General features: G+C 40.0%; 2 protein-coding genes across 7 annotated transcripts in view; one reads left to right on the top strand and one right to left on the bottom strand.

Moving 5' to 3' along the window:
* The first annotated feature begins 109 nt into the window (after nucleotides 1-109).
* Nucleotides 110-18,074, top strand: PGPEP1L (pyroglutamyl-peptidase I like). Of its 5 annotated transcripts, none has more exons than XM_055814283.1 (6): nucleotides 110-1,257; nucleotides 4,811-4,966; nucleotides 7,457-7,509; nucleotides 14,161-14,277; nucleotides 14,760-14,989; nucleotides 15,944-18,074. In XM_055814283.1, the coding sequence occupies exons 2-6, from the start codon at nucleotides 4,933-4,935 to the stop codon at nucleotides 16,110-16,112; spliced, it is 603 nt and encodes a 200-aa protein (XP_055670258.1). In that variant the 5' UTR covers nucleotides 110-1,257; nucleotides 4,811-4,932; the 3' UTR covers nucleotides 16,113-18,074. The 5 variants fall into 5 exon arrangements, with proteins under 5 accessions (XP_055670258.1, XP_055670267.1, XP_055670279.1 ...); XM_055814292.1 differs by having other exon boundaries at nucleotides 14,212-14,277; XM_055814304.1 differs by lacking the exon at nucleotides 110-1,257 and having other exon boundaries at nucleotides 4,888-4,966; nucleotides 14,212-14,277; nucleotides 14,713-14,989.
* IGF1R (insulin like growth factor 1 receptor) overlaps nucleotides 17,892-26,683 on the bottom strand; it is a 194,940-nt gene continuing 186,148 nt past the window's right edge. For both annotated transcript variants that reach the window (XM_005242437.4, XM_005242436.4), the window contains exon 21: nucleotides 17,892-25,608. In XM_005242437.4, the coding sequence (XP_005242494.2) occupies nucleotides 25,242-25,608 (367 nt within the window). In that variant the 3' untranslated portion in view covers nucleotides 17,892-25,241. The remainder of the gene's footprint in view (nucleotides 25,609-26,683) is intronic.

Consider the following 26,683-nt stretch of genomic DNA (forward strand, 5'->3'; position numbering starts at 1 on the left):
GGTGAAGTCTGGCGAAGTTTCCGTGGGGGCGAAGGCCGGAGGGCGAGGGAGGGCGGCGGCAGGCTGAGGGGCGGCCCGCGCCTGCCGCCACCGGGGCCCAGCCGTCGGCAGGTGCTTAACTTACAGAACTCCCACCACCAGTTCCAGGTTCTTCAGAAATCTGGAGACATAGAAAACATAGATTGTGACAAACAATCTATGTTTGTCACAGAATAACAAATCATAGAGCTGAAGCCAGTGTCTTTTAACTCGGGTGGCACAAGGCAAAAGGTCTGTGAGGGAAAGCAAGTCCAAAAATGGCATTTTTATAGCATCGTTCAGCCACATACTTCAGTGATCGCTGTAAATGTGAAAGAGGCTTTTGGAAAACCTAGGTGAGCAGCCTGCCGTTCATTACTACAAATGGTAAAATTGAAGTGCAGAGATTAAAACGAACACACAGTTGCCCAAATTAGAAAGTAGAACCCAGGTGTTGACTCCTGGGAGCCTTCCTATCCTAAGTGTTCCAGGGCTTAATTATTTTTAAAAAAGGAGATACAAGTATCAAAGTCAAAGAGGTGAAAAGTACATGGAAATGACAGGATGTTTGCAAAGAAACAGACTGACCTTTGTACTTCAGTCAGCTGGGAACATGGCTGCGACGTGGTGACAGGGTTTGAAGAGAGCGTCCCCAGTGCCTCACATAAGTAGGCGCTCCATTGCCTGTCAGCACAGCCACCAAAAACTCCATAAGGTTGCCTCTCCTTTCGAATGGTTTTAAACACATACTAAAGTAGATTTGTACTTTCTTTACTCAACAGGACAAAGTGATCTCAGCCCATACAATGACACTCCCAAAACGCAGATGTCACACAACCGCACTGCACATCATTGGATTTCAGCACATTGTCACGATCAGCTGAAGCTGTGCACTTTCCCCGACTCCCCATGTCACACACAGACCAGAGGTCTGGCTGTACCATGCTCCAGGGCCTAGTCTGATGCAGCACTGCTGTGTGACCTTGCCAGTGTTTTACTGAGAAAATTCTTAAGCTATGAGAAAGTATCCAAGCTAAAGTCATGAAAGATAAGAAGCTAAAGACACAGAAGTGCTGTTGTTGGGATGACAGTAATTAGCTGGTGAAAGATTCAAGAGAAAAGATATATAAGGAAAGAAAAGCAGAAATGCTAAGATAGCTCAGTAATGCTGAGGATCAGCTCATACCAACAAATGGCAGAGACCAGCTTTCCCCAGTGTATTGGAAACTTCCTGGCCAGGTAAGACTCATCAGTTTTCTTAGCAAGAATGGTAAACATATTACTGTTTGGCCCAGTAATCTGTTAGCCCTAGCTATCTATTTTGCATATTGGCTGATAAATAATTACTTAAATTGTGTGTATCCTGCTTGCAGAGTCTCTTTGTGCATGATAAATGACACCTGAACAAAAGCTACCCATTGATCGTGAGTTGCATGCTCTCTTGCTAATGTACTTTCTCCCTGCATTAAACTATTATAAACAATTAAAAATAAAATTTAAAAGTCTGTTCATGCACAGCAGTTAGTTTTTGCTAATACTGCAAGAAGACCAGAATAGAAATTATAACAGTCACCCAACAGCTTGACTACAATGAAATGATATACAATTTCAAATTTTTCATTATTGCTAAGCACTGGGTATACACCAATGGTATCAATTGCAGAAGAACTAATACAAATAAGGCAACAACATAAAATATATAACATTTTCTATCCAAAAAAAAAAAGGTAAACGAAATTGCCATTACATTTTTTCATTCACATAGAGTTTGTTATAGAAGAGGCATTGGTCCACAGGGAATAGCAAGTTTTACACAAAAATCCTGTCTCCTCTCTCTTTTTGTGACATTGCATTCCATCTACCTAAAGACCAGCGCTAGTCTTTCCTGAGGATCATTTATTTTTATTAGAAAAGAAATATAGGATGTTAGATCCCAAAAACTCTATTTAAAGTCCCATTACAGTATAATGTTAAATAGCCTCTCCCTCCTCTCATTAAATGTTGAGCAGCTGAGATAAAAATTGGAATATATTAAACACTCCCACTTAACAGTTTGAAACACTGGTCAGTGCCTGTCAATAACAAGAAATTAAACAATCTATACGTAAGTAATAATAAAAGAGATAAAAATTAAAGAGCTGTTTCTAAATGAAAGGCCATATTCAGTTCCTGTTACCATCAGCACTAAAAAGCTCTTCAAGCAGTATTCTGGCAGGTCTGCAATGTGGTCAGAATGCATTTGCAGAAAATAGGTCTTTCTCTTACTCGGCAGTTGAAATAATTTTTAAATGTATCAGACAGCTGTACAGAAAAATACTCAAGGTGATAACCAGGGCTTTCATAGTTGAGTTGCTTCCATTTCTTCTTTACCTCAAGATGAGTGCCTTGCCAATCACATTTGTCTATAGCAAGAAGAAAAACAACCAGTGTTCAGCTGAGTCAGCTGTGTCTCTGACTTGCCTTCAAATACCCAGGGCTTGGTTTCTTAATTATGGATGGGGAGATGAATTCGCACAGACCTCAAATATCCAGTGACCTGGGTGACTATTGTTACAGTCAATATATGCATATGACTGCTAATATTAAAGCTACAATCATACTTTCACAAAAATTTCAAGCATAGCTTTGACTTCAGCTGAAGAAATGGTAAAGCAAAAAAAGGTTTAATTTCTGAATAAAATTCTCAGTAGAACTTAGGCCTAACCATAAGATTTTTAAATTCTTTTTTGAACTACCATATCCTTTATTTTCTGCTTGCTACAGAAATTTAATGCAGCTGCAATACATGCATTATTCCTCCAAGTATACTACCATGCACATAAAGCATGAGAACAAAGCAATCAATTAAATCAGTGCAAACACTAATTTCAGTGCACTCTGTCAAATTCCTGGTTTACTCAAACCACCAGCATTCCTCCCACATTTCAACAAGTATATAACAACACTGGAAAGGTCTTGGAATCTCTACTACCATATCACCAAACCTCTAATTTTGGAAAGGGACTAAACTGTTGGAAGACAATGCTTAAATGAAAGTCATTAAAGTGTCAGGGTGTGTGGGGGTGTGTGTGGATGTCCCCCCAATTTTCTGCTATCAGCTTCTTCATGAAGGATTACTGAAATAATCTTCCTTGGTTTATATTTTTTCTACTCTCTTTAGAGTAGATAACAGTTGTTTCAGAGTGCATGGATCTAACGGACATATCTATGCTACACAAGAGTATCTAATAAAATACCTAGTACTTTACAGCATTCAAGCAATACCCTTCATATATATCTACAAAGCAGCTATAATGTCCCAAGCAAACCACATAATTTCTCATGCAGGAAATTAATTAAGCAACTATAGACCTTAAATCTTGCTTTATTCCTTGCATGTGCTTTGTTCATTAGACCACCCTGTACTTAGATTTAATCACCGAAAAAAAAAAAAAAAAAAAGGCAGCACAAATCAGAAATAACTAGGAGAAGACTGGTATGTCATTGTCCTGTTCAGTGTCACAGGAAGAGTTCTACTAACTGGTCACACAGAAAAATTATTTGGTACAAACTGACACGGGAGAATGAAAGATGAATTTTTAGATGTAATTCACAGATGTCAGTGGCAGATTTTGCCTTATTTAAAACTGCAGAAGAGTCTGTGTTTATTGTATTAGCTGCTCCTTCAGCCTCAGTAGCTAGCAAAAGTTACTTTTGCAACTTGTGTTAGTCAGGGAAAGAAATGGATGGAGGAATCAGGGTCTTTATATTTAAAAGAATACACCAGTTCCTTTGTGTCTCAGAATAGGAGGATTTAAATGACCCACAGCTCATAGCTCCAAACCTCATTCAGCCACCAATCAATCCCAGAGGTTTCTTCAGAGATTTTTTTTTTTTTTTTTTCTTTCCTAAGGTCTCACAATTACCAGCTCTCTTGAGATTATATAGTGGCTTTCTATTCTTAGCTTCCCTTCCCTCTCTCTCTCTCTCACATGCACACACATACACTTCCTACTCAAAACAAGACCCAGCGAAACCCTCTGCCCACATAGTTATAATTCCCAAGAGAACTTTCATATGCTTTTGTTTTGGGCAGTGACAATGTGCATATGTTTTGATTTCAGGCCCCCCCATTGGTTCTCATGCTTCAGTTTAATGAAGACAGACCAGCTATTAAACTCGCTAGTTTCAGCAAGCTATAACCCAGCTTCTGGAGTTCCTTTGACCTTGTGAGACTTTTGAACACATAGCTTATTCAAGGATATTACCAAGTAAATATTTTGGTTTAGCAAATATACATGTTTTCCTATTGGTGTTTGGTTTTAAAAGTGTAAGGTGCTAGAACTCTCTTACAAAAAGCATAAGATAAAGATCAAGATTAGTAAATTAGATAACTGGTATAAGAACGAACAGCAAAGTTACCCCTGAGTTTTTTAAGTAATAAAAAGTTTAAGAACAGTGCAAATAGACAGATATGTTTTTGTAGTTGTCATTCCTCATTATTAAAGTGAATTACAACTGTGTTAAAAATAGAATATCCACAGAGATATAATAAAATTGATTCAATTTTCTGTTTACTTGTACATAAATAGGTTTCTAATGAAAAATATTGCTGAATATTTTGCAAGAAGTTTCTTTAAGCCTTTCCTCCTCTTGCTAAATACAGTTGCATGCCTGAAGAAAGGAAAAGAAGTTTGGGGCAGTCCCAGTCAGTCAGCCGGTCAGTCAGCCTTCTATCTTTAATACAGAGCCGTAACAATTTTTGCTTTGAAAGTTACATGAATCAGAAATCATCCCTTTCATTTGAATCCAGACACATCACAGCTTGGAGAAAACAAGGTGCCCCAAATGAAGAAGTTTGCCACAGACACATGAATTATAATACTGTTTGGAACTGAAAGACAACAAGATTTCACCTTCTGAAGCATAGATTTAATGGATTCAAATTCCAGCACTGTGGTTGTAACTGGTAAGATTTTTATTTTTATTAATCTTTTAGCTAGCTACAGTATGCACACATGCTTGAACTTTGTTGTAAACAGTTCCCTGGAGGGAAAAACAGTAGCAAATGGTCATACTAACAACTCCAAATGGAAAATAACTTGCTGCTGTGCCTTCCTCAGAAAAATCAGATGCATGTCAGAGGAAACAGACTGCAGTCTGCCCTCTTTACTGCCATCCAGTTTGGTTTGTTGTTCATTCTCCCCATGTTTTAATCTTTGTTGACATTCTCTCTGATCCAAACCACATAGCTCAAGGCAGTGCAGGCTAGTATTAGATAAAGCTTACCCAAAAGGAGCTCTGAAGCAAGAAAACCGGGTTGCATCACAAAGTCACATAGTCAGTGTCCAGAATTAGAGCAACACATGGCAAGTTTCAGGGTCTCAGTTTCATGCCAAGGTAAGGCAGTTTTAAACAGGAGATGCTGCCTCATCACTGCTAGATCATTAAATTTAAATATACCGAAGGAGCATGCCTGAACATGCAGCACACACACAAGGGACCAGATTTGGCATTTCTCTTGCTGGCTATAACTAGTGCTGAATCACAGTGGCAGAACCACCAGCTAGAAACTTCTGAGCTTTAAAATGTTAAAGCTCTTAAGGAATGCTGCAACTCGCTGTTCCTCTTGTTGCCACTGGCTCATCTAAAAGCAATCATTACACATTTCTTGACATGTGAGTTGCTGGATAATTTTCCACTGCAGGTCATCTGAGGACATAGGAATGAGGTTGAAGCTACATCAAAGAGATTCGCATCTTGCTGTTTTCAATTAAACACTTTTTTTTTTTTTAATAGCTGCAAGATGGGCAGAACTAGTTTGGCTTGCTCTAGACATAACTGGCATTGAGCTGAATGGGAGTGCAGGAGACAGCAAGAGGTATTTGCTAACCTCTTAAAAGGTTGATAATCTGGTTCTATCCCATGATATTTACGGCACGTACCCTTGATGTGCACACTTCTTAGCATCCTATTAGTTTTTTTCCCCCCCTTAGATAGTGATTTAGGTGCAGAAATATACTTGTTCAAATAATTGTAGACTAGTGTGTTCCATTAAAGACACAGGTGCATCTTTAAGAGATTAATTACAGAGATCATCACAGCATGCCTCTTGTCACATTTTCACCTGCCCATAATATAAACCTGCTGGCAGTGAGCCCAGTTTTTTATATAGTGCCTGATACTGTTCACTCAATTAGGTCTCCAAGTTGTTGCAGGTATTTCAGTACTGTACAACTCTTACATTTAGTGATTTCTTTTCATAGAACAATTTTATCCTAAGCAGTAGTTTCTTACGGCCACCAGTGAGATGCATGTGTTTAATTGTGACCTTTATTGTTATAATTCTACAGTTCTGCACACACAGGTACAGAAACACGCACAACAACTACAGCTTCAAAATGGAGTAGGCATCACCCTCATTTTGCGCTGAAAGCAGAGTGGGACCAGTGAGGCTGTGAGGTTTTATGTTCCCTGTTAATGTGAAATGAGTCTTGTTTCCCCGATTCCCTCTCCATAGTACCAACTCGAACCTGGGGAAAACACCGTCAAAAATATCAGCACCATCAGGCTTTTCATAATATAAAAAAAGAAAAGACTGAGCAGTTATGATATAAGTATTAACAAATTGAGAAATGCTTAAAGCCTAGCATTAATTTTCCTGCCACCCAGCCTTGGCAATACTCTGCATTAAGAACAGTCATAGAGATTAATAAAGATAGTGGGAGATTACCATCAAACTTTTTCATGACAAAATACCCATCTAGCTCTAAATGAGATGTTTTGCCTTTTTATTTAAAAAAAGCATTTCACCAAAAAAAAAAGAATGCATAAAATTAAGTGTAGTACTTTGGACTCAAAGAGTCCTTTTACCTTTCCTCCTCTCTTTTCCTGTGGGAAAAAAGTGAAGGAAGAGATTTTGCCCCGCACCACAAAAAGCCCATTTTCCCTGACAGAAAAGTTAAGTTTCCATTACTTGGGGTTAAAAAAAAAAAAAAAAATCACAAACGAAATAGTATTTTACTCTTTCAGAAATCTTCATTAAATATGCATATCTTCATCTTCATGAGCTTTAACAATAAGAATGGTACATTGACTGTGATCTGGGAGTATTTAACACCAGATCTTTTAGTAGCAGTATTTCTATGGATGATTATCCTTGCCCAAAATAATCATTTACATGGTCTGTCCTATTGGCTCCAGTGTATTTGCCAGCTTCAGTTAAGGTTATCTCATAAGAAAGCCTTGACATGAAGGAAGATTGCAGGATTAGTTCTTATGTTAGCGCATATAAAAAATGAAAATACTATTCCCTGAAGTGTTATAAAGGCTAAATCACTCCATCTCCATAACCAAAAAATACGAAGATAAAGAACAAATATGTGTGCGCACACATGCCGGCACCTAAGCTACAATTGCAAAGCACACATGGGTTAAAATCACCTTTCTTTCTTTTCAGGTTTTGGTCCATTTAGACAATACCTGGTTAATTCTAGCTGGGAAGCTGTGAAGGTAAGCATAAAAAAGCGGAGGGAGGGATTTCATGAAGATCCCAATGCAAACTGTTTTCAGGCTTTCCATTTCCTTCAAAAAAGTCAATTTTCATGACTCGTTAAACAGAATTGTGCCTTATGGAGAACACTCCCAACATGGAAGAAAAAGGATAATTAAGAAGTGAAATGTAATTTTATTTGCAAGATTTTTTTTTTTGTGCTATTTAAGCACTTTTCAAAATATTATCTTTGATTTTTAAAAAAAGGGTATTTTTTTAACCCGGGTGCCTTCTCTGCAGTTAATGCGTATGCCACAGGTTATCTCTCTCTTTAGTAAACACATCATCTCATACCACAACGCATTGTATCATGCCTGTGCAAGGTGATTTCTTTCTCATACAAGTGTAACCTATTGAGTTCTTACTGCCTACTTCAGGAACACAAAACCTAAAGCATGACAATTCTAAGTATGTGTTCACATTTCCGTGTAGTCTTCCACTTTCAAATGACAGTGAAGTCTGTAGTTAAAACTGAAAACAAGGTGATTTGGATTCCTTCCCCCTCCATACAGCTTGAAAAGCAGTTACAGGTCTAAGAGTCTTGAAAGTTCCTGCGTATTTCCTAAATATATGTATTAGAACAAATTTAGCTGGGTGATACAAAGACGTGGCTTGGATACTTGGCTTTCAGCATAAACTTTTCTGTATAGAATTGTTTATTTTTAAATTATTCTTTGTGTGAACCCACATTTTGTGGGACACACCAGAAGTTTCTATAGATAGATGGATTTTTCAGGAACAACGTTACTTGTCTTTTAAAGTATTATCTAAGTTTTAACAGTAACGTAACTTCTGTCTTTAAATATGTCTCACAAAATAATACATACAACCATTGTACGTAAGAGTATGTCTGCTGCAATTAAATAGTTTACTAGTTTGCTATTTTAGTACTCTAGCTCAATATAAAGTACGAAAGGTCATATCATTGCATGTATGTTCAGACAGTTAGGAAGAGCTGCAGAGATTTGCTGAGTATGCATACAAGTCACATGTAAGGTTAATTCATTCTCCCTAGCCCAGACAATGGCCTTTCCTTGAGTTCAGTTACTCTCATAAGGTATTTATGAACAGAGTTATTTTGAGAGGGTCTTTCACACAAGTTCTCAGCAATTCCAAGGTAGGAAGAAGGTTAACACAATGAAATCTGAAACTAGTTGCAGAGTAGTCAAGATAGTAAAACTGAATTAGAACATTGGTCCAATATCTGCAAGAAACAATAGATACTACTGGTAAAAATAGAAAGTAAGACATTTAAAACAAACTGAGGGGACTATGTTCTATTACAGAGACTGAAATTAGCCCATAAATATTTAAATTCTTCTGGACACTGAAACGAAAAAGGTAGCTGTAAGAAAGCATTAATAGTGATAGAAAGATAATCATATTACAAGTTTTGGTGACAGCTACTGAAGATCTGTCTTGAAAATTAAGTGCAGTCGCAGCAAGAAGATTGAAAAACAAGGAGCTAGTACATTTTTCCAAAGACCAAAGCTATAGCAACTCTACCAAACCATACATATTTTTGATTCTAATTTTGTTGGGTGAAGACCACTGCGTGCAACTTGGTGTTTGGTAGAAGAAATCTATTACCCACTCAAAGTCATGAGGGACGTTATCTTTGCAGGCTAACAAGAAACAAAAATACTTCTGTGATACCTTTCCATACCCCAGTCATCACAGGAGACCCATAAATTATCTTAACTCCAACTTAACATGTGCCCTAAACCGCAAATATTGGTCAGTTGACAATGTTCTCACTCATTATTTCCTGATCCCTATTGGTTTTAATTTTGGGTGCAAGATCATCCTCTTCCGGCTGAAAATAAAAATCGTTCTTTATCTGCAAGCAAAACAGCCTAAAGTGAAAACACAGGATGAGATGAGTTTTCTGTAACAATGCCATGTGCTGGCTACACCAGGAAGTTAAATATCAAGGGCTACAGCATTCCATAACGACACAGATGTCAGTCCTTGCGTACGGAGGAGAACAAACCCTTTTCCCTCTGATGCGATACCCTCTGTGTGGAATTAAGTTGCATTCATACTAGGGATTCTGCTTTAGTTTCCTATTCCCTGGCAAAGGTGGTTAATCCAGACAATTCAGAGAAATTTGCTGCAAATCTGGAAGTACTTTGAATTTTGATAGGCTTCCCCACGCTAAACAGCAATCTCACGGTATTGTTCCATTGGCCTTGTTCATAAGAGTAGCCCTATGGTCTTTGGGAAGCTTATGCACATCTATTAAAGATAGCAAAATTTAGTATTTACAGCTGGAAGTAATCCTGTCTTGGCTTGGGGTTCCTGCATGGATCACTAAATTGACATAAAGCCCTCCTGCCGAGGATCTTTTCTGAGAACCAAGCAAAAGTGCACTCAGACTCATCCTTGAGAAAGTACTGAGCAGCCAGAGCTCAGCTACTAAACATGATTGCTCAGGCTTAATGCCTTTGTAGCATTACCCAGAGCTATCTTAATTAGAACCTCAAAATGAACTGGTTCCTTATCAAAAGCTTGGATACTGTGGCACACTCAGTGATGTTGTAACGCTGATACATGTAATTCAAGGGTTCACATCCCAGAAGGGTCATACCAGAAACATCCAAAACCCTGTAAAAATACATGTAACAGGAGTTCCCGGGCCCTAATTCTCAAAGCATAGCCTTGCTTCCCGTGGTTTTTTGCAGCCTTTGCCAAAGAGCAATAGCTTCCCTTCTGTGAGCAACACTTAATGCACAACTGCTTCTTTAAAATCCCCATTAGCAGCTTCCCTGCAAGATGCTGTGGCACTCTGCCTTGCCTATGGATCAGCTGTTTTCCTGAACCTCTTTTCTTGCCGTAGGGAGGATCAGAGGTCGATCCAGAGAGCACACAGACCATTCCAATGGTTGCGTCCCTTCTATGACCTCCTTGGGCGCTCAGAAAAATACTTGTGTGATATTATTTCTCTTACAAAGTAACTATTCACTACTACTGTTTTTGGTGAATAAGCCAATTTCCATTTTCTGAAATCCCCGGGAATCAGATGATAAATGTTAATCTCTATTTCTGTTGTTTTAGACAGCGTATTTGTTCTGCATTCTTGGATTTCTTACCAATACTGTGTAGCAGTGCATTGTCCCACATTGCCCGTTTTATCATATGAAAAAATAATTGTCCAAGAACGTGAGGAGCACCCTGGTTTTGCATGAACCCAAGTTCTCATCACAGCACCACCCAGTACACACAAGGCATTCACGAGCATGGCATCCACGGAGTTGGAGTCCTCATTCCTCAGCAAGTACCCCTCCAGTGTTCAGGGAAAAGAGGATAGTCCGATGGCTCTGAAAGTACAGGTGAACGTGTCAGTTCAGGGTGATCGAGAAAAGCTTCAGAGCTTTTATAGACACTGTCACATGGCCCAATATGGTTGTCTAGCACTAGTAAGACAGCTTCTCCTTCAGAAACCTGTCTCACTAAGTTCTTCATGGTTCTCAAACTCCATTCACCTCCTAAAACACGCAGGAAGGCTCCACCACCAGCAGCCTTAACTGTGGAAGTGCAGGACATTCTCTCTTAAACGAAAACACCACCAAGTATTTACTTCACTTTTGCTGACAGATCACATTGAGTTACCATGATGCGTTAGTTCTTCAGCACCATACAGGACCCTCAGAATCCCACATCCCCCGAATTATTTATTCCACATTCCACATTGATGGGGTCATCTAATAACCCTTGATCTGACCCTGCTTCTGTGTAGCCTGCAGAAACTCCTGTCTGTGACTTGGCAGCTACATAACCTATCAGGGCAGCCTACCATCAAGGTCAGAGTCCCCAGTTAATAGGGCACAAATGTAAGTTGAGTGACAACATTCATAGTAATTAAACTGTTAGTGCAAAGAACAGGTCACATTTCCAACTGCTTCTGGGAACTGTGTTTGCTATCGGGAGATGAGGATCAGATCTCTGAGTGCAGTTTTTCATCCTGCCACTAACCATGTGGTCTTTGGAGATTTGTCATTTAATCTGTCTGTCTCTCCCTCTCCGCTTTAGTTTCATCACCTGTGAAACTAAGGAGACATTGCTATTTAGTGCCTTCATTTCTGTTCTGGAACTGTCTGACATCCCTAAAGCTTTAAAAAAAGGTTTCTGCAGGATTAAAAAAAAAAAAGAAAGAAAACAAAAAAAGGGAATAAAACCACTGAACAAACAAACAAAGAAACTTTGTTAGCAACATACTTGCAGACTGACTGGGTCAACTGGTAACTTCCGGTTTTCTTTCTGCACCAAGGCAAGCCTTTTTGAATGAGGTTCACAAAATTAACACAGGCAGCCCCCTGCGCCCCTCCCCAGCAACCCAAACTGATGAAAACTCAGGCAAACTCAGTAAAATTTTCTAGAAGTTGAAGTTGCTTCTAACACCCTGTGTGACACAAACCCACTGCATCTGAGCACTGTTCTGTGCAAATCACTTCTCTTTGGGGAGGGCCGTGTAACAACGTGGGCCAGAAGTCCAGTAAACTGAGCCTATGACCACAACTCAGCAGCAACTCAAGGTCATCAGCTGATAATGCTGGATTTGATTTCCCTTTTAGAAGAAATTACCGAAGAATCTTCATGCTTTCTTTTGAACCACTTTTCATACAAAAAGGTCCTCCAAAACTTTTGTCCTCCTTTGAAGTTTCCTTTGCTGTTTCAACTACAAGACAAGCACTGGTTTACTGAACTAACTGACCAGTTCTCATTTCCAGATGCAGTTATTCTCCTTTAACCATCTCCAGTCTCTCACCTTAAACACAAAAATGGTTTTGGTTAAGGCTGAGACTTGGCCAAGTCAAGGAACAACCCTTGTTTTTTCTTCCACATTTGCACAACATCTGGTTTAATGGGGTGTAAGCCCATAGTTAGGATTCTTAGACAACAAAGTAATACACATTATTGGCAACATGCTGAAAGCGCTTAGGACATAGTGAACTATCTTCCTTTGACATAAATTCTCAGCCCTTTGCTATTAGCCAGCTTCTGGTTTTGTCCTGCACAGAAGTATTTCTGCATGTTTCTCCCATGACAAATGGTGACAAGAGAACCTGAGTCCAGAGAGCACAAGGAGAACATCCTAACAACTTACTGCAGCTCTCCACATTCTGTACCAAAGTTATGGGTAGTCGAGTCCTCTAGGCCTTACATTTAAAAAGGAAGAATCTCATTAAAATTAATTTTAAGAATCTCATTAAAATTAAAGATGCTTTAGAAAAGAAAATGCTAATTGTGAGCCAGCTGGGGTTTTCTTTTTTGGATGCTAAGACACAGTACATCATTCTTAGGCAAGATGATGCAATGGTCTCTTAAAGACTGTCAGCGCCCAGAGGAAAAAAGGCTGGCACTGTTCTCTAAATGTGTTTACTTCCCTGCAGGCATTGTTTCCTTGCTTGTGTCAAATAGTGTATTGAGCATAGCTAATCAATGCTTCCGCTGACAAGAACATTGGAACAGTTTATATAGGAAGCCAGCGTTGAAGGGCAAATTTCCCAGTTAGCACAGCTTAGAACTGTGGGCCTCATCCACATGAGTATCCATAGTGAGTAATGAAAATTGAAGACAACAACAGCATTCAGTGAGAAGTTACGGGTTTCTTGGGCTAACCAGGTACCTCTGCTGCTGACGTTTTGCCTACACCCCCCTCAGAAACTTCATCTGTACCCTCCTTTGGTAGTGATCTACTCAAACGCAACTGGGATTTTCAGCCATCATTTTACTTCTGTGGGACCAAGCTTTCTACCTCAGATGCATTCCTTCTGCATCCTGCCATTGCAGCTGCCAGTCTTCTATTTAGAGGCTTATGCCTTGTTAGCCCTGTTCCACCAACAAAATAAATTCCAAGTCATTTCCACATGACATTTATTCTTCAGAACATCTTCCAACAATGTGGGCAGTCTGCTGCTCTGAAGGGTGCCTTAGTTCCTTTCACTTCAATTCTGGGCATAATTTTTTGTTTTCTTTAGGAAAATGACAAAGAAAAAGAAAATGACAGAGAAATAACATCCCAGTACGTAACATTTCCTTTTACTAGAGAAACATATTCTAGACCAAAAAAGAAATTAAACTCATTCTAAATATGACTCTCCTTGGCAAGTCACCACCAGCACAGCTTACCTGAACCAGTTCAAGCCAGCAGGTCACGTGTCACTGGAGCAGACAGCTCCTTCGTCTCTTGATAGTGCAGGTTTACCTACTAGAACTTTCAGAGGAACATCTCATACCTGTATCAAAGCCTATTTAGATGCTTTCAAGCATGGACCTTTTCTGAGAGATTTGGTATTTCATGGCTCCCCAGGCAATACCACTCCCACCCATTGGAGACCAAGTATCCCTTTGGAAAACACAACAATGGCTCCACATGGATATAACATTAGGAAATTGTTTTGCATATTTTAGTCTCTTCCAGCTAAAAAAGGGGGAGCTAGCACAAAACAAATGACTCTCACTGCAGACCAATGTTTAGAAGCACAGGTTTAGACAACATTACATTGCTCTTTCAGATGTTTTCTTAGTTGGATCAGCCTCATTTCTTTACCACAGTCTGAGAAATCCAATGCTCCTGTAAGTCCATGGTGGCTTTTTTGTACACACAGGAGCTGTCCAAGAGAGGCCTTGGTAAAAACATCAGTCTCCATATCATGCAGCTACCGGTGGTTTACCAAAAAGCAAAGGAGCAAGTCTTCAAGATATGGACAACTCTTCAGCCACTGGTAAGTAATTGGAAAGTTACAGAAATTGTTCCCTTCATGAACATTACTGTTCTCTGTGGATCTTTAAAAAGATCTCCGAGAGAGTACCGCACAGTATGTGCATCAGACAACTCTGAAAAGCAACTATTAAAACTGTGATAAAGGTTTCAAACTGAAATTTGGAGCACACAATAATTAGCATGCTGGTTTAACCCCATGCCATTTAAACAACATAACCACATGCTGAAAACGGGAGGGGGGGGGAATCCACCGTAAACTGCAAAAACAATACCGCAGCTCTGAAGTCCTGAGCTGACTAGACACAACAAAAACAAACTACAGCATAATTTTGTTCTCATTTATAATCTCTTATCGAAGATTTCTTTAGGCATCAGCTACAGCAAGACTCCCTACCTTGAAGCTTGGCACTATTGCATTACATGTTTTTAAAAACAGGTCTCATTTTTAATTTCCTGTTATTCACTCTGGTGGGAAAAAAACAGCTTACTGTTCACGTCGGGCTGGCTTCATCTGCCAAAGCACTCATCATCCTTGAGCAGTGTGGGAAGAACAAAGGCTACCAAGAGAGAGATGCTTGTGGTTTTCACCCAGAAGGTGCCTGTTGCATGGTAGATGGCCCAGAAAAGATTGAATCTACAATTAATATGAAGACTCTCTGGAAAAACATTTCAGTGGAAGGCATTGATATCACCTTTTCCAGAGATGCGGGAAGGTAAACCTTGCGTATCGGGGTCTCACAGTAAAAGCAGAAGTAACTCGATCAGCCCATTTAACCTCAAAGAATCTTTGCAATGACTTTTCCTCCAACCAAAATCACTTTGAAAGCAAGGTCTTCAGAAAGGTAGAAGTATGAAATTGGGATACATTTAAATGTTATGTAAAGCAGCCTTCATGAAAAACTACAGCCAGTAGATTATTTTTCCATGGATTTGTAAATTCCAAAAGAAACAAGTTTCAACACAGCATACCCTGTGATTAACAACCCCAGTAAGCCTGAGCTATTAAGAAAGTCTGAAAGCAATACTGACTAGTAGCAGATTTTAATCTATTTTTCCCAACTGGGAGGGATACCAAATGTAAATACATACACTGAAGAACAGAGCAATTACATGCACCTTTAGAACGATGTCTGTGATCTCATTATGTGTTTCAGTAGTACTGAGGCAATTTTCTATTATGCTGGCCTTCATTTAAAAGGAAAACAAAGAAAACAGTAAGTGATCTCATTTAAAAAAATCAGCTAAATCTCGGCCCTTAATTTCAGGATTTGCACCTGCTAGTTAGAAGGTAGGGTGATAAGAAAAAAACCCTCCAGATGGTGAGACTGTATGACTTACACAAAAAACTGTATTACTAGGCTGTAGTTTCCAGTGGGCTGTGTTACCTTTCCCATCTCACATAGCTTACAGAAGCTTGTAAAAGAATGGATGTCTTGTGATTTTTTTATTTAAAGTTCCTTCTGGGTGGGTGTCTGAGAAACCAAACCATCAGATAAGGAACATTTGTTTCTCAAACAAGGTTTATTTCAGCATTTCTTTTATTTGCATGTTTTTAGTAATTTAATAAACCAGATCTGATTTGGCTACTTAATGAATATTTAAATTTAATCAAAGTTTACTGTTCCTTAATTCAGGTTTCTGGTTTTGTTTTGTTCATAATATTGCAGGTATATCTGTGATTACACCTACTACACTTCCCTGTATTATGGCAATGGAAGAGCAGCTTTCATCCATGTGCCTCCATTATCCAGATCAGTAACAGCAGACTTTCTAGGAAAAGCATTACAGACAATTATCTTAGAGATGTTAAAACAGTGTGCAGAAGAAAGAGAGTAAGATGGATGATGTAAGAAAGAAAGAACAAAACCCCGAAAGATTTCTTAGAATGCAATTCCTTACCTTTTAAATGAAGTGAATCCCAAAATTTTGTAAACCCCTACATCAAGGATTTTACATTCTGTGTTATTTTCAGTGAAATTTCCTTACAAAAACCAAACAAGTGCTTACAGCTCTTGCTGGTGTAAAAAGCTTGAGAGAAAAAGCAAATGATTAGCAGTCTGTATTGCTAACAATGGTAAAGTTGCTTCAGATTTAAGATAGCGTGAAACTGGATTGAAAACATTTTAGATGCTTAATCCCAGTTCTGATAGAAACATTATTAAAGACCTGCTGAACCAAGCTGGCTACTTACAGCCGTAAGGACCTTCAGCACCGGATGGATGGAACAGAGGTTCCCCTCAGCCCCTGTCCAAATCCAGAGACACAGGCCAGCCATATGAAGTGCCTACATTAAAAAAAAAAACTTAAATATGGGGGAAAACAAAACACATGTAGGGATCCTCTTATGAAGTTTTACAGTTATCTTCGTGACCTGCTGTAAATGCTTGTTTCCGCATCAAAAACGGGCTGGGAACCCAGGGCAACTTAAAAAAAAAAAAAAAAAGTAAAGAAAAAGCTGGAACCCGGTAAAAGCTAAAAAGCTATTAGTAACTCGGGCTTCAACTGCTTGAAAACACCACTTACCCCAAATTCTCAGTGCCTGTCCCAAAGGAGAACACCATCGTCCTTCCACAGAGCACAGCACAAAGACAAGTCTTTCAGGAGAACGGGTCATGGCTATTCATGGACCTGCGCGTCAAAATCGGAAAGCTACCTTCTCCCAGGAAAGGCAACTGCTGAAGGCCGGTGCTGTGGGAAGCGTTACGGCATGCAATGCTACTGACAAAACAGGAACCACATGAGACCTCAAATTGTAAGACGTGGAATGGGTCAGGGACAGACCACTGCTGTGCCTCCCGCGCCAGGCCGGGCTCCTCCCTGCCCACGCACAGCTCTGTACAGGAGCCCCGCGCCCTGGAAGCTGGGCACGGCACAGGAGTGCTGCACCGCCCCTTCGGTGCACCGGGAATGTCAACGCACGCTCTCTTTGCTGATCTTGCTAGCACCGTGACAAGGCAAGGACGAGATAAAATGGGCAGGTAATTTTCAAAAACGGTCACTGCAACAGGACAGCAGCAGCTTGATCTGGACACCTGGGATTTCTCCAGGGAAACAAAAGCCCGTTCCTCAGGCATCATGTCAGCAAAACGGACAACCAACAAACCCGACAGCGCCGACAGCTGATGAAGCTCTGGGCTACCACTGTACCTTATTTCAGTCAACACTTTGATGGCAAGAGTCAGAGGAACCAGAAACGCCAAGATAATGCTCATTTTCTTGCCACTTGCCTTTTCCAATGACTGTTACAGAAAGCTGACAACCACATGCTGGATGGCTGAATGCCTCATCTAGGGATTGCTGTAAGTGTAAATAAATAGGTTTTCTTCAAATAAATAAAAAATAATGCAAATGCTTACCTTATCAAAGGGAAGTACCTACTGCAAAACACTACTCCAAGTCCCATGGAAAAAGCGCCCACAAGCTTGGTCTCACTGGACAAAAATACTTTTGATTTCAACACAACATAATGGAAGTACTGACCTCTACAAGATTTATTCAGAGTAGCTCAATTAAATGTAACTAGAAAGGGTAGAAGAAAACCAGAGAAGATTTACTCTGAATTTTCTAACCTGTACTTGCTTTGGTTAAGGAGCAACAAATTCAGAAACGGGCAAATGCATACAGAATTCTTTTATTTAACTTAAATCATGTAGTACTGAAACTACTAGAAAAAAGCAGAGTAAGAGAAACTAAAGGAGCCTTAGCTTCAGCCATTCAAAATAGACAAAGTTTCTTCTTTTCATAATGTAAAGAATCCCGAGTATATCGCAATAACAGGAATAAATTCTTACAACAGAATATACAAAAACATTTTGAAATTTTTTTTTTATCTACTGATTCATTTTAATATAAACACAGGAATTTCTTTAGGAATAATTTATACACAGCAAGTCTTTTCATGTAATAAATTGGCCATGTTATTGTTTAATTTTCTCTTAAAAAAATTTAAACAAGAAAAATCGGAAAATGTATTTGCAACTGCATCCATTCCTTAGCACTTTCTAGTTTTGTTTTTGTCCCAGAGGTAGACAACTCTGGCCAATCCTTTCATCTCAAACCTCACTGGTTCAGAAAACAGAAGAGCTGATTTTTAAACAGTATCTAAATCATCAGAACCCTTCAGCAATGTGGTTAGTCAAATTTGGGAGGGTGAAGGTGAAGGGATCTTCAATATTCTTAAATAAAAATAAATAGGGACCCTGCCCTGCTCATTTCAACAGAGCTTCAAATGGTGCTCAACATCTTTAGAGGCTGCACACAAACTCTTAAAGTGATATCTGCAAATAGTTCTTCAATAGTAATTATGAAAACTGTCTTCCCTCTTTCTCTTATGCAGTCACATCCTTCAAACCACATGGCCACCGTGAAGCAGGTGCTGAACAGCACAAGTGAGACTGGGTAGCAGCAAACCCCGTTCTGTTTCCCTGACCAGTGAGGTTCTTGTAATCCATTAAGTTAACTGCCCTAGACAGTAAAGTGAAATGACCAGTTAAGATGATCCCACCCCAACCAGAGGGCTCTGGAAGACCAGGATACTGAAGATACAGAACATTTCCCCAACTCCTTTATATTCGTTCGCTGTATACTGGGACACAAAGCTTGGGCGGGTAGGGGGAGAAGGACAAGCCATGAATTGGACAAGTTAGCGATCCTTTTTGGCATATTGTAAAGCTAGCTAGTAAACTGGTACCATGAAAAAAAACCTGATAACAGACAGACACACCCATACACAGACACAGAAAAGTGCCCTTAAATTATATTTTAGGCATTTATAAACTACAAACATTTTATAAAATTATTCTACGTACTTACAAAATGCAATGAAACATTTAATTAGTTCTTGTAAACCAGATCTTCGTCAACTGACTACCCGTAATCTACTGGACTTAAAGCCCTATTGAAAATGCTAATGGATTACTAATCAACGAAACGCATACAACAACAACAAAAAAAAAAAAAAAAAAAAAGATGAGCACACACGCATATGCACACACACAAACTACACAAACTAGTGATAGTCTTAAGGTACTTGCAAAACAGACCAACTGCAAGTCGAGACCGATTCATACAGACTGATGGCAACAACCATCACACTCCTGGTAATGAATTCAGCGCTCCAGCTGGGAAGTCAGAGGTTTATTTACAAGTACCAACGATCAGAATTGTGATACCTGAGCTCTGACACTGTCCCACATATTAAGCTCAGGAAACTACCTCCAACTCCTGCCAAGCCCTGTGTCTCTGTAAATACCCATCTCCATCTCTTTGTGTTCGCGTGTCTCCACGCAAACACTTCTCAATTCTGATTTACCTGGCTGGGCCCTATTTCAGGGGCCATCCACCGGCCCTGAGCACCCAGCGCCTGAACTGAGGCATCCTTCAAAGCCCTCCTACCTATTTACAGTTCTGTATCTTCAGCACCCCTGGCCACTAGTGTTGTTTCTACACATCATTCTTAAATTCTTGTCTGCACAGCTACTCATGGGTTAAGTTGCAACATCTGGCTTTTATCACTGGTTAGTAAGGAGTGGATCCCTTGCACCTTCCTCCACTGTTGTTCAGCCCAGTGATTAAATACATGGTTGACAAACAACATAAGAATAACAGGAAACAAGTGTTACTTATCCTAATGGAATGAAAAGGGTTTCAATATATATCTATATTATAGATATACATATGCAGATATATATATGTATATATAGATATATATGTATGGAGTTATACCAACAATAGGAGTGTCATTCACTTAGACTCAGCTTGTACCGAACACCCCTCAGCAGTTCCCAAGGACCCGGCAACAGTTCCACCTGGTGACCAGTTGTCCTGGGCATACTGGGCTTGCTTTCCTTTGTTTTTAAAGGCCAAGAGGAGCATCAGTGCGAACAGGCCTAGAATCATCCATCACTTAGAACCAGCTTTAAAGAGCAGAGGCATCACGCCGAGAAAGGCTTGGTGCCCATGGGCTGGCCTCGCTTTCCATCGCGCTCGGCTTGTGTGTCTAGTTTAGCGCTCCCCCAAAAGAGCACCTTATTTAGTACCACGCAGCTGACACTTCTGTGTTTACATGGGAGCCACATTCCTTTGCAACCAAACTACCTTCTGTGCCACCGAGCAGCTTTTAAATGCGAGTCAGGTGAAAGCAATGGCCGAGCACTAAAACCAAAGCTGCCTGCTCCCCACAGTGACGCCAATTTGTTATCCTACTTCATTAAAACATCTTGGTACCATTTGTCACAATGCTGGTTTTCAGGGCTGGGTGGGCTTTTGTTTTCAATTTACAAACAAACTGGATTACTTTAACTTTATTCAAACATAGCTGAAGTTCTAAATAAATTTTCCATACCAGACAAGCCAGTGGTCTCAGGGAAGAACAACATTACAAACCATATTATGACTCTATCAAGCCAACATTAATTCTCAGTTGTTCACATGCACAAACAACTTGATTTACTGTCCAAGGGAAGGCTGCATGAAAAACCCATGTGAATAAAGCTATTCAAAATGCACAAAACACAACAACGACGACAAAAAAAAGCTATGGAAACAAACAGAACAAAAAAGGAATTAAGCTTGAATTGCAAACACAGAACGCAATGGTATCATGAAGGTGGTTTGGTCCAGGAGAGCTGACTGCCATCACGCGTGCGTATGTGATGCCACGTGACTGTCTTCTACTGAAGTGCTTTTTGAAAAGTTTACCATGATGGGTGCTAAGTCATTAGTGTTTCTTCCTAATGCATTTTAAAACCACCTACATACAATTATAAAAACCAGTAACTCGGACAGTTTTAACAAAACCCTCCTAGCCAGCTGAAAGATCTGAGGATCTCCAGTTGTGGTAATCAGTATGTGCAAGAGAGGGGAAGAGCCACTGCACCAAAGGGTCACCGGAACTGAATATAACATGGCAAACCAAAACAACCTAGGAAAAACTTTAAATTTTGCCGGGTTCTCGGGGCTGGAGAGAAATGCTCCCTCTGAAAACTCTGTAGTCCTTAACCACAGCACTGTGCATGCACGAGGCCTCATACAACCCGAAGTAGCCAAGCACCGCATTATTCAGATACCACAAGCAACACCTGCACGAACAGCTGCCAGAGCTGGAAAAAGAGAAACATTATACATCAAGTTGATGGCAAGCTCGTGTTAGTCCTGTGTGCTTGTAAACCAGTTACACGCTGTCAGAGGGCAGTTAAAATGCAATGGCTGGTCCATCAGAATCCACAGTTATGAAGCATATAAACGGGGGAAGAAAAGAGAACTGGATTTTTACTGGCACGTTAAAAGAAATCAATTCAATGTTAGTTGTGGAAAAAAAAAAAAAAATCAGTGCTCTCATCAAACAGAAGCAGCAAAGATCCAAAGCTGTAAACTCGATGTAGTAGTATCAACAGGCAGCCTGTGACAGGTTTTTTCACTGTTTTTTCGGTCAGGAAAGCAATGCTGTTGCTGTACGAGCCAATTTATTTTTAGGTGCTGATTCAGCCAAATGTCTTTTTGGTGCTTGTGGCATCTGAGGAAAAACTGGCAGGAATGACTTAGCCCATTCTACAGGCCAAACAGGAAGACCATTCCCTTTACTCCAGTACTTCTTCTGGACCTTCAAACATTGTAGACAATAGATTTCTGTAAAAGATTTCATCAAACGATCTGAAGTCCTCTTATCAGGTCAGCTACGCCTCCGGCTCATCTAAACACACAGCATTTTGTTGCTGACCTGAGGACTGCCGTGACAGCACATTAAAAAGCCTTCGTGTTTCCTTAACAGAATGGTCACCCTAAGTCAGACAGCTCTTGGATTTCTCCACACAATGATGAATCTGAACCAAAAAGTTGGGAGAAACTCCTTGGAATTGAGGCAAATATCCTGAAGTGACCCTTTGTGACAGGCAGTGACTGTTCCCCTCCAGAACCTAGAGCATGTGGTATATGGAGTGAGAGGTTACCAGTATCAACGGCATTTATTGGCTGCTGAGAGATGTGAGATGTATTTTTTTTATATACACACATATAAAAAAAATAAGAGTGAGGTAGATAAATGTTTGAAAAAAATCAAAAACTGTCCCCTGTCATACTCAAAAACCCTTATCTCAGTATTTAGATTTATTATGGGGCATCTCTACAGTGATTTAAACTGATATCACAAAAATAAATAAAAAATCCTACATAGAATACCTTCTTAATTAACTTTTTTGTCTTTTTCATTTTTAAAAGGGAAAAATAACTATGGGACAGAGGCAAGAGAAGATAATGGGACCTAAACTACACAAGCAAAAAGCACTACAAACTTTTTAAAATCTCCAGTCAAAACTAGCAATCAGTATATTTTAATTCTTTGTTCTTACTCAAAAGATTTAAACATTTCCATCCCAGAACCACCTCTTCACTGCCATCATTTGGTTGGATCAGTGCTAAACAAAGGCTTCGATGCTGTAACTAACGTAAGATGAGCAACTGGTATGGCTCCTTGGTTGTAGACTGTCTGATGGCCCCCTCCTTCCCCTTTCACCAAGGCTTCTGCAACTGAACAAACAAGCTTACTCATTTTCTTTTGTTCTGAGGTTTGGTCTATGATTTAAGCAACGAGCTTGCACTTGTACAGGTTTCCATAGCTGCCAACACTTAACCGTTTGCCAGCCAAGCCACTGGCCCCAGCTCCATGCTTTCTACCCAGCCCCATGGAAATGGCATGGTGGGTTTGGTTTGGTTTTGGTGGCGGGTTTATTTTGGTGGCTTGTTTTTGTCACCAAGGGCATGAAGTGCAGCCCAGGGTGCCCTCCGTGAGGGCTTCCTCATTAGGAAGGTGAGGAGCTGGGTTTTCTGGAGCCAAGCGTTCAATGGCCACCCTAAGAATGCCTGGCATCACCAGCTGCAACTGGTATAGCTCTTGTCCACAGGGTGGAAGGGTTAAAATAGTCTTCTGAAAAAAATCAATGACCCAAAAGCCTGGTGTCTGCTGTTGTACCCAACAATTTTTTTTTTTTTAAAAAAAAAACCAACAAAAAAAAAACCAACAACAAACAACATATACTTGTGTGTGTGTGTCTGTGTGGGGAGTGTGTGTGGGGATGGGTGGGTGGATGTGTGCCACAACCAAAACAAGCGGGGAGGGAAGGAGGGGTAGGACCCTTGTACAACAATGAATATAAACACTGAACAAGAATGTACTAAATATTTAACCTTTTTTTTCTGACCTGAGTTTGTATCATGCCTTGCACTGTAAGAGACTCGCATGCTGTCTGGGCAGAGGTTAGTGGGAAGGAAGGAAAACCAGGGTTTAAAAACACCACAGCACAGCACAGCTTGTGTTTCTGCGTGGGGTGTCCCTTCTTTCTCCATGTCCCCCTCAAAAGCCCTGTAGCCCACACAGCCAAGATGTTGTAAAACAACTAAGGGGGGGGTGGGGTGGGGAAGAGGAAACATATTTATAAAAAGGCATTAAACAGTTCATGGCAAATCATATGAAAGGTATCAGTTACTGGGAAGGAGGAAGTAAAAGTTACACACTATAGTAACAAAGCATAAGAAAATTTGTTGAAGTGGGAGGGAAGGGAAGGAGGGCAGACCTGAAGGTTTTCATAGATTAAATCCACAAAGATAAAGAACAAAAAAAATAGCAGCTTTTTTCTGTACAGACATATAGATGAGTATCTGAACCGTAAAAAAGTTATAAAAGTGACACAAAAGACAATGTGTATGCAAATGATCCATGGTCTAACATAGAACTGCAAGACCCTTCGAGAAGTCTTAATAATAAAGAGAAAAGGTCAACAAAGCATCATATACTTGAATCCGGTTACTGCTTTTTTTGTCTTCTCCAATTTATGTTTCTAGGTGTTTTTTTCCTTGCAAGCCTGTGAAGGAAGGCAGGCTGCAACGATGGAGATCTCTGCCGGTTATTTTCGTGTTTCATTTTTGGCGTGCAGTTAATTTTTTTTTTTTTGTAGGTAATGTACATGTTTATTTAGCTCACCACTGCCAGTTTTGTCCAGAATTCATTGGGATGGGGACAGGAGTGGAGGGAGGGCTGTTTCTTAACCCCATCCCTTTTATCTTCTCCATCACAAGAAAAAAAAATAATCACATTTTGTCCAGTTTAGAAAAAAGATTTAGACAATTTGATTTTTTTTTTTTTTAAATACCAGTGTATGATTGAATAGAATGTATTGGTCAGGATCTCTTTTAAACAGAGCAGTTGATTACTGTGCTCCTTCTATGCCTACAAAAAAAAAAAAAAACAACAAAAAAAACAACAAAAAACCCAAAGAGTTCAGTTTTTTGGCAAAATTTGGCAGCGTTGAAAATGTTAACAACCTTGGACGAATGATGGCCCTTTTTATTCTTTTACATGTTCCTAAAAAGATTAAAGAGCAACATTAAAAATCCAGTCTTTTTTAGTTTGTGGTGGGTTTTTTTTCTTTTTTTTTTTGTATTTTTTTTTGTTTGGTTTTTTTTGTTTTTTGTTTTTTGTTTTTTGTTTTTTTTTTATATAAAGACCTACAGTGTTAGGCAGGTGCTTGCAAGGGTACCAGGGAGCCACCTGGCCTGCGATATCTTTGATCTGATAAAAGTGCTGTACGGTTGAACTTGCACGCAGATATGTTTCCCATTACGAAGCAAAGAGAGAGAGAGAGAGAAAGAAAGAGAAAGAAGAGAGAGGAGAGAGAGACATCAGATCTCAAGTTTTCTGTTGCTATTAAGTGTTAACATTAGAGTTTTAAAAGGCCAACTGTGCGCCCCATGAATGGAGTCCTTTACTGAAACAAACATCTGCTTGCATATTGAAAAAAGAAAAATACGATAACTTGTTTACTGAAAAAAGGGTTCTCCCAAGTGCAGCTATGGCAGTTCTGAAGATCCACTGAGGTACAGTAGGCTTTTGAATATATTGTATTTTTCTTTCTTTCTTCCCCCAATGCACGTGTTTTTCTGTGTTTTATTTCTGTGAGATTCTGGTTCTAAGGATCAGCAGGCCGAAGACTGGGGCAACGGTAAGGCCCTCTCATTCTTGCGTCCCCCGTTCATGTGTGCGTACGGCTGTCTCTCCTCGAAGCTGGCCCGAAGGACCACCACACCTGGGCCGTTCTCGGCTTTGTGTCCTGAGTGCTTGTCAGTGGGTTGGAGGGTGGAGGAGGGATCTAAAGGAATGCTCTCCATGTTTTCAGTCTCCAGGTCAAGCTCCTCTGTATCCGGAGGCTTGTTCTCTTCACTGTAGAAGAAGGAGACCTCTTTGAATGCTGGATCCAGCTCGTCTTTAATGCTACCGATGATCTCCAGGAAGGAGGGCCTCATCTTCGGATTGTACTGCCAGCACATGCGCATCAGTTCAAACCTGCACAGGAAACACACAGCAAAGCCCGTTACTGAGGTGTTTTACGAGCCCTGGCTGGAGCCTAACCATCCGTGACCCAATCGGACCACGCAGTTTAGAAAATTGTTCAATTCTGATGGAAGACGAAGTGACAGAATTTTTACAGGCTGAGAACCCTGTGTCACATCTCGACCTCCTTTCCAATCACTGATTTACTTCTATAGCTCCTAGCGCAACCTCCTCTGCTCCCGTCCACACGCTCGCCCATGAACAGTCTTGTGGGTGCCTGACATCCAGAAGCATTTTGTACTTTTATTCTGAATTGACATTTCTCTCTTTTTCCTCCAAAATATCCTGTGCTTACTCAGCCATACAGCTACATGAGAGTGCCTCTCAGAGTATCTTTTTCAAACTACCAGTCCCTCTCCTATCAGTGTTGTCTTGGAGAGAATTAAAATAGGAAACACACAAAGTAAAGCACTGCTTTTTTTCCTCCTGAAGAACAAAAAATTACATTAAAATTAATTGTAATCCCCAAAAGACATTTGCCAATCTCAAAGACATTCTCTAATCTTTTATTTGAAAATTATGTTGTTTTCATTTATGGCCAGGGATGCATTAATATTTTAGGGAGTGTGAGATCATCTGTTTAAGCACATCCATGATTAGATCAGTACAACGTCCCATGCTGGCAAAACAAAACCACAAAATGAAACAGTAATACATACATAATGAAAACAGCATTTTCATGACACAGCAAAATTGGATATTCCTGAGAGATCACCCTGAGCTTTGAACACAACACAAGAAAGGATTTCACTGTTTGTGAAGGTGGAATAAGGATGACTTCTGTTAAGGCAGCACAAGTAATAAGACAAATTTAAATAAGAAAAGGAAGATTAACATTAATTCTTCGAGCCAATCCTCTGTGTAAACGGTACTCAGAGGAACATGCCGTGTGTAGGAAGTCGCCACTGGCCAAAACTACTACCTTCTGTAGTAGAATAAGAAAGGCTCTGAAAAAAACCACCGAAGACAACTCTTTCAGTTAAGGGAATGTACTGGAGAATCCTTCACGTACCCTCCAGCACTGCGA

This window comes from Falco peregrinus, chromosome 1 (assembly GCF_023634155.1).
Source record: "Falco peregrinus isolate bFalPer1 chromosome 1, bFalPer1.pri, whole genome shotgun sequence".
Classification (NCBI taxonomy): Eukaryota; Metazoa; Chordata; class Aves; order Falconiformes; family Falconidae; genus Falco; species Falco peregrinus.

Excerpts from the sequence above, each read along its gene's own strand:
- PGPEP1L (XM_055814283.1), top strand. The coding sequence starts at position 4,933 with ATGGATTCAAATTCCAGCACTGTGGTTGTAACTG. Across the intron at positions 4,967-7,456 it reads CAGCACTGTGGTTGTAACTG|GTTTTGGTCCATTTAGACAA; the intron begins GTAAGATTTTTA and ends CTTTCTTTTCAG. Across the intron at positions 7,510-14,160 it reads CTAGCTGGGAAGCTGTGAAG|GAGCTGTCCAAGAGAGGCCT; the intron begins GTAAGCATAAAA and ends TTGTACACACAG.